Here is a 7,382-nt window from a genome sequence, read left to right on the forward strand (position 1 = left end):
TTTAGTAAAATCAAGTTAATCATCATATGTGAGGTGTGATAAAACAATATGAGTGTGTATTGTTTTCTTTTGAGTTAAAAAAGTGAATCCTACTATTGGTCCATCTATCATTTAATCAAAAGTTATAAAAGCAGAACAAGTGTTTTGGTCTTATTTGCTCCACTGTGTTATTGTGTAAACATGTGTGGTTGGAGGACACCTGTCCTTGCACAGGTCAGCCAGAATGCTGCAGGTGGCAGTGATGCATAATGAATCCTCTCCTCTCCGAACCCATCAGCAGAACTCATTTCTCTATAATTCTCTGTTTGTGTGTTTAGAGTGTTAGTGTGCTTTTTTAATTAAGTAGACAGAAACAAATCTCCAGGAATGATTGTTTAGGAGGTTCTGGAATATTCATTCTCTGTGAGAATTACCATTAGAAGGACGAGAGCGCTCTCTAGTGGTCACAACACAGAACCAGTGAGGGTTTTTTGTTCTTTTAAAACTAATTTAAAGAGAAAAAAAAACTATATTACTTCCTTTAATGATGCGGCAATATTCCTGCAATCGCCTGGATTCTGCATATAATTACACTGGAGTTATTATTGGAAGAATGTCATGGTATTAGAAGCAAATATTTGAAATTTTCTGTCTCAAACTGTAATTTTCATAGTTCATGTTGACTCCCATCGTTGAGAAGAAGTTTTAAAATAACCTGATGTAATCTTGTAAAGACTAACAAAAACCCAGATTTGGAACATAATTAGTTGCAGATGTTATGGGCTCATTTTCTCAAAATACAATCTGCATCACGCACGATTCAGGTTACCTGCAACTCTACAAGGACACTAAGATGAAGGAGGCCCCATTTAAAACCTGCAAGGACATAAAACCAATAAACTGTTTATGCTGTGTTGTTCATCTCAGAAGACGGGGGAGAGACGGATGGCAGGTTTTACATGACAACTTTTCATTGAAGGTTTTTCTAATCTGTAAAATCTCAGAAGATGAATTCATTTGAGCATTCCAGATATTTTGAAATGCTTAAAATAAATAAACATCCGTCTCTTATTTTATCATTTATGAAAAAAACTTGCTTTAGTGTCAAACATCTATGCAAAGTTCAATATGAGGCAGCTTTTTTTCATGAGAATGGAAAGCCTCCTCATGGTTGGAGCTAATAAACGGAGATACCAGAAGTAATTTAGATTATTTACAGATTGAAATGGTCAGTTTTATTTTAGAATATTTCCCTAGCATTTCACATTTGAGATGTTACTGGGAGATTTTTCCCTTTTCACTGTGTGGAAAGATGGCAATTGGCCTGCTGTTCATTTGTGTCCATCCAAAATGTTTTTGGACCGACTGCAAGCTGTGAAATAGCTAAATGTGAAAATGCTCAAGTGATTTCATCTTATGCAAGAAAACATTGAAGAGAAACTATTCAGTAATCGTGAGATCTGTTTTGTTTTTATCACCGACCAGGAGTTAACCAATTATCAAATACATAAACAAATAAATAATTTTAAGATTGTCCCAGGCTTAATTAAATATACTTAAAAAAAGTACAATTTGCTAAAACGGGAACTTTTAAAACGTTCTGCTGCTTTATAGCAGCACAACAGTAAATCGATTCACATTTGGGTCCACTGTTGTTTCTACTGTACATACACCCTCTTGGACAGATTATTGATTCTTTTCAAAAATGCCTCTTATCACCTAAATGCAGATGATATTCAGCTGTACTGCTCCTTTAAGGATTCTGAGTTCTGTAAACTGTCTGAATTACTAGAGTGTCTATCAGCTATCACCAGCTGGCTAGAAGAAAACTTCCTTCAGTTAAACTCAGAAAAGACTGAACGTCTGATCATTGCCCCTGAGAGCATGGTTCCCCTGATAAAACTTGGTCATCTATCTTTTGCCAAAAAGACAAACTTTAGGAATTTGGGTGTTATTTTTGACCAATTAATGTCTCTTGAAGGCCACTCAAAAACGTTGGTCCGAAACTGTTTTTATCACTTAAGAAATATCTGCAAACTGTAAAGGTTTGTGTCAAAACATGAACTTGAAATGGTTCTCCATGCCTTTATCTCCTCCCGTCTAGATTACTGTAACACACTTTTCGTATGCTTTAACAAACAAGCCCTTGACTACCTTCAGTTGTTCCAGAACTCTGCAGCAAGGCTTCCAACTGGAGCAAACAGAGGAGCTCACATCACTCCTATTCTAATGTCTCTGCACTGGTTACCCGCTAACTTTAGAATCTGGACTATAACTTTCAGGGCTCTACATGGTCAAGCTTCTCCCTATATTACTGAACTGTTAAAGCCTTATGCTCCAACCCAGCCCTCAGGTCCACACATCAGAACCCTCTAGAAGTTCCAAAGAGTCAAGGTGATCGCTCCTTCCAGATTGTTGCACTCTGACTTTGGATCCTTATGTGGTTTTGGCAGTCTGGACACTTTTAAAAAACAGCTAATGAACCTTTTATTTAAAGCTGCATTCACATAAATCTTTTGTTTTCTTATTTTTAACTTTTGTAATCAGCTTTCATTTGTTTTATGATATTTTATAAATTTATGACTTAATTTTTTCTGATGTTGATCTGTTTCATTATGATTTTATGACTTTATGTTTAATTTTGTTTAGATTTATGTGAAGCACTTTGTGATTCTATGTCTGTGATAAGTGCTATATAAATAAAATTTACTTACTACTTACTAACTTACTCATAAACTCAGCAAATGTGTTATTTATTATAGCTTTGGTTTTTATTAATCCTGGTAATAATTTAACATAATCAGGTATTAGTTAAAACCATATTATTTATCATTCCACTATTAATTCAACCATAGAATTCAAAGACAGTAAGTAAAACAACCACCCTGAGTGTTGAAAATTAAATGTAAATGACACAATCTGAAAACAAGAGACTATTACATTTTTAGATATGTAAAAGTAACCAAACTTGCATTGATTCAGATTTTTTTTTCAACTTTCAGTTCCTTATAAAAACATTAAAACTTGAATGTATTGAATAATTTCATTTTCCTATCTTCATGTGTGCTCCTAAACACGCCACAATGGCCGTATGCGCGTTCACGTCTCCTCTGCGCGTCTCAGTCACGTGATAATATCACAACACGCCTGCGCACAGAAACAGAAGATGGCGGAGAGTGCGGAACTGAAGGTAAGGCGCAGCCTGAAATTGTGATAGATTTACCCGGTTCAGATGCGTCTGATAGTGGTGGCGCACACTTCTGGAGTGGCTTAAGCCCCTGTAGGTTCGGTTCTGCTCGGATTTAAGGTTTACCGCCGAAACACAGCAGGAACTTTTTTTGAATCCGCGAGCGCCAAAGCTCGCGCGAACATGTTTATGTTGATACTGAGGAGGCGCTGGTTTGGGTGAGCGGACCGTTTTCTTCTGAACACCAGCTGGCGGTTCCCTCGTACTCAGTATCCGCGTTTTGTTTTACCATAAATCGTCAGTTCACACGCACATAACGGTGCGTTTGGTTGTACGCCTGTTCAAGCAACGTTTTCAACAAATCTTGAGTGTTTCTCCCTCAGCGATAGCCTCCAGAGTGTGAGGCGGTGCGAACAGGATGACAGCGCGTCCGTACTTCGTTATTCTTATTTAAAAACGCGCTACATTAACGAGTAAGCGTTTGTTAGTTGTTAAATGTGTTGCCTCTATGCGGGCTCGGCTCTACGTGCGGAGAAATGGACGTTAAGTGCCCGGTAATAACACCGGTGTGTCGTTTTTACCTGTTGATAAAAACGAACCTCTTCATGTAACGGTTCGGCTGCAGCTGCTAACCGTTATTTCAACGTCAGGTCTGCAGCCTCTGGGTCAAAAATAACATAATATTAATTCTAGAGAAGAAAAAGCTGCATTTAAAGTAGAAAAAAAGTGATTTACTATTATTATTTATACAGGTTAATAAGCTCTTCGTTAATAAATAATTGTAAATATATTATTTAATAACATAACTGTTTGAATCTATGAATTACCTTTATTACTTGACTGAATTGAAACAATGACACAGTGTGATTAATGTTAGTGTAGCTACATATTGGTACATTAAAAAATAAAACTGTTATGGTTGGATTAACATACTGAATTTTATCTTTAATTTAATCTAAACTTGAGAAGAAACCCCAAACTTCTTAAACGTCTTATATTTAATCCCACCTGTTTGACTCGCCTTCATTTTAAACAGATAATACTATTTAATTACAACAATTTGACCAATAGTTTGTTAAACTGATATGGAATAATGTCCTTAAACCACCAAAACCACACATTTTACTTTCCTGTTGTTCCCGGATCACTGTGGCCGTGGCTGTTGTGTTTTAATTTCCCTTACAGAGCATAGCTAGCAGGTATTGATCAGTCTTGGTCTTTTTTTAGATTTTCCACCCTGTGTTTCCACTGGCTTTCGAGTATTTGTGGATCTTTACATTCTCCTTTGTGCCAGCTGCTTCTGTTCAGGCTACACATTCCAAAATAAATGAGTGGATTTGTATTTATTGACAAGCCAGATAAATTCTTACTGTAAAGATCCACTAGTTGTCCTTCCATGCTTTTGTTCTCTAATTTAAACATTTAATTCTCCCATTTCATTTACAAACTACAAGTCAAACCATTTGGAACAGAGGTGCAAACTGTGTTCTATTAACACCCTGTAAAATGTCTAAATTTGATGTGACAGGTGATCAGACCATCAGAGTTAAAATGTTTATTTTAACATTTCAAAGAGACGAGGAAAAGATCAAATGAAAAAGCTGATACGTTGGGGCACTCACTGCTTATTTTTGGACTTTTGCTTGACTTTAATCAATAATTATTATGATCATGGTTGGCTGTTGTTTTGCTGTCAGTCAGTGAGTTGATTTTTTATTTCAGCTCAGATATTTTCACACTGTATGTTGAATAAAAAACGCTCCGGGTTCTGCATCTAGACGGCTGCTATACAGAACCATGAATTATTTTTACCTCACACATTGAATCAAAACAGATTTTTGAACGTGTCTGCCTTTAGAACGAACACTTACACTTAAGTTTACGTTATTAGTATGCCATGTGATTTCCCGGTGCACAGAGGAAACTGAAAACTGTATTTCTAGGTCATAAAATCAGACCAACTCTGTTTTGGTATAGCTCCTGAAATGCACTCATGCTCTCTGCACATGGCTGAAAAAACACTTCTCCTCTCAGGAAGTCACTGGTTGTTTGGACCAGAGTATCTTGGAGAGACAATCTGCTCCTGTTAAGTAAAGCTGCTACACTTGAATTCATCTTGCAGGAGTTCTGAAGTTCCACCTGTGCTGCGCACACCCACACAAACACACCTGGTGTGTTTCTCTCAGTGCATTCTTTATGAAACATTTTGATGAAACTACTTGGACAATGATTTAATGTCCAATAAGTCAGCTGTGGATGTTAATAGTTTGTTCGCACCATCACATTGACTAGAAGCTTTTTGTCAGGTTATTATTTTTAATTAGTTTTTGCCCCTCGTTCGACCTTTTGTTCAGTAGCTGAGTGTTGGTATTTGCAATTAATTCAGAGCCTTAAAACAAGTAATTGCCGGTTTTATGGCTCTGAACTCTTGTAGTGATGTTTTAAGTGTGAACATCAGAAGGCCCTTCACATTTACCGAGCAAGGTGGTCATGAAACAAGGCATGAGGAGTTAGAGGAAGCTCAGAGTTTGGTATCAATCAGTGTTTATTTATTATGACCTCTTTACTATGTGAATGTGCAGCACAATAATATAACAACATGGCTGCAGAAATGGTGCTTTTATAACATGCAACAATGATCCTTCCCATCCTTTGTGATAAACACAAATCAGCCTAGTAAAAAGCTGCTCAACTAACCTTCTCACTTTTGGTTTAAAGTGCAAATGGACCTCTTGCTTACACATGAAGTTCTTGGTGGAGTTGGAGTTCAACCCATGATCAAATTCAGAGCTTTAGCCCGCAGAGCTTTAGTTTTGACTGGCGTCGCGGGCTGATTAGTCAGGTTGGTCATGTCTCGGTCAGGGTAAACATGTCATCGCTGTTGTGAGGAGTTCTGGTTTTATGAGTGTTTTTATTTTTTATTAATTGAATCTAAATCAGTTTGTTGCTTTAAACCCGTCTCCAAACACCAACTACCACACATCCTAGCCTTCAGCCTTCATTACTTCTTGAAAAGCCCAATGTCAGATTATTATCTGTCCTGGTGCAGAATCATCCACATCAGTGGTGCAGGGGTGTGTTTATTCACCTTAAATAAAATATAAATGTAACACGTATTTCATTTGGTTTCATCCTCACAGTGAAACGTTTTGCATTTACCAAACTTGTGACAGCATCTTCAATATTTAAGAACAAGTTATTTATTGATAAGGGCCTTTCTCTTAGGCTTAATGTAATTTAAAGGTTCCATTTTAGGAAAAATCCACTTTTTGGAGCTTTTTATCATGTTATATTGTCATTTCCTCAAGAAGAATACACCCAAACCCTTTTTTGGCTGCTTTCATGCATTTCTTGTTTCAGCTGCAGTTTGGTGAATGTAAAGTTTTTTCCAGCAAATGGAAGAAATGAGGGCTGCCACAAACGACTATTTTAGTAGTCGACTAATAGCCAGTTTTTTTGACGATTAGTCGACTAATCGTGTCATTCATAAAAGTATAGCTTATTGCACCATGATGCTCTAATATACCCATCATTGGCTCCTAGTTTGAAATGTGATCAGCTATGTGCCATCTAATAAAGACAAGATGGCTTATCAAACAACTTAATTAACTTTGTAACCCGTTTATACAAATGCTACAGTCAGATGGAGGTAGGCACCTAAAATGCAAAAATAAATTGCACACAAAAATGACTTGTGTTCACAAGAGGCATGGTGGCAAGGTTGAAGCTCTTCATCTTTCAATTTTAACTCAGGAAATGGCAGGACACACCAAGTTACGCCTCTGTAGCACAGCTGGTACACACGTCAGCAGTCAGGGATCATCGACAGCTCTGAGGGTCTGCTTTACCGTAAAGATAAAAGATATTAAAGTTAGTTTATTTACCTGATTAATAATTCTGTTATATCAAATAAAGTAGGTTAAGATTTAACACAAAGAAAATGTTTTATGCTTTAAAAAAGATTAGTTTCTTGATTACTCAGTCAGCAACCTTTTTATTATATATATATTTTTTTATATATAATATGTATATGTATATATATATATATATATGTGTGTGTGTGTGTGTGTGTGTGTGTGTGTGTGTGATGCCTCTTTGTCTCTTTTTCTCCCTGGACACAAATAGAATAAATATTAGAATACAATTATATATATATATATATATATATATATATATATATATATATATATATATAATTGTATATATACAATAATAT

At 36.3% G+C, this 7,382-nt stretch overlaps 1 protein-coding gene across 2 annotated transcripts in view; it reads left to right on the top strand.

The window, feature by feature from the left end:
* The first annotated feature begins 3,098 nt into the window (after nt 1–3,098).
* LOC107381742 (E3 SUMO-protein ligase PIAS1) overlaps nt 3,099–7,382 on the top strand; it is an 88,936-nt gene continuing 84,652 nt past the window's right edge. For both annotated transcript variants that reach the window (XM_015953583.3, XM_015953584.3), the window contains exon 1: nt 3,099–3,169. In XM_015953583.3, the coding sequence (XP_015809069.3) occupies nt 3,146–3,169 (24 nt within the window). In that variant the 5' untranslated portion in view covers nt 3,099–3,145. The remainder of the gene's footprint in view (nt 3,170–7,382) is intronic.

The sequence above is a fragment of the Nothobranchius furzeri genome, chromosome 9 (assembly GCF_043380555.1).
Source record: "Nothobranchius furzeri strain GRZ-AD chromosome 9, NfurGRZ-RIMD1, whole genome shotgun sequence".
NCBI classification, from domain to species: domain Eukaryota; kingdom Metazoa; phylum Chordata; class Actinopteri; order Cyprinodontiformes; family Nothobranchiidae; genus Nothobranchius; species Nothobranchius furzeri.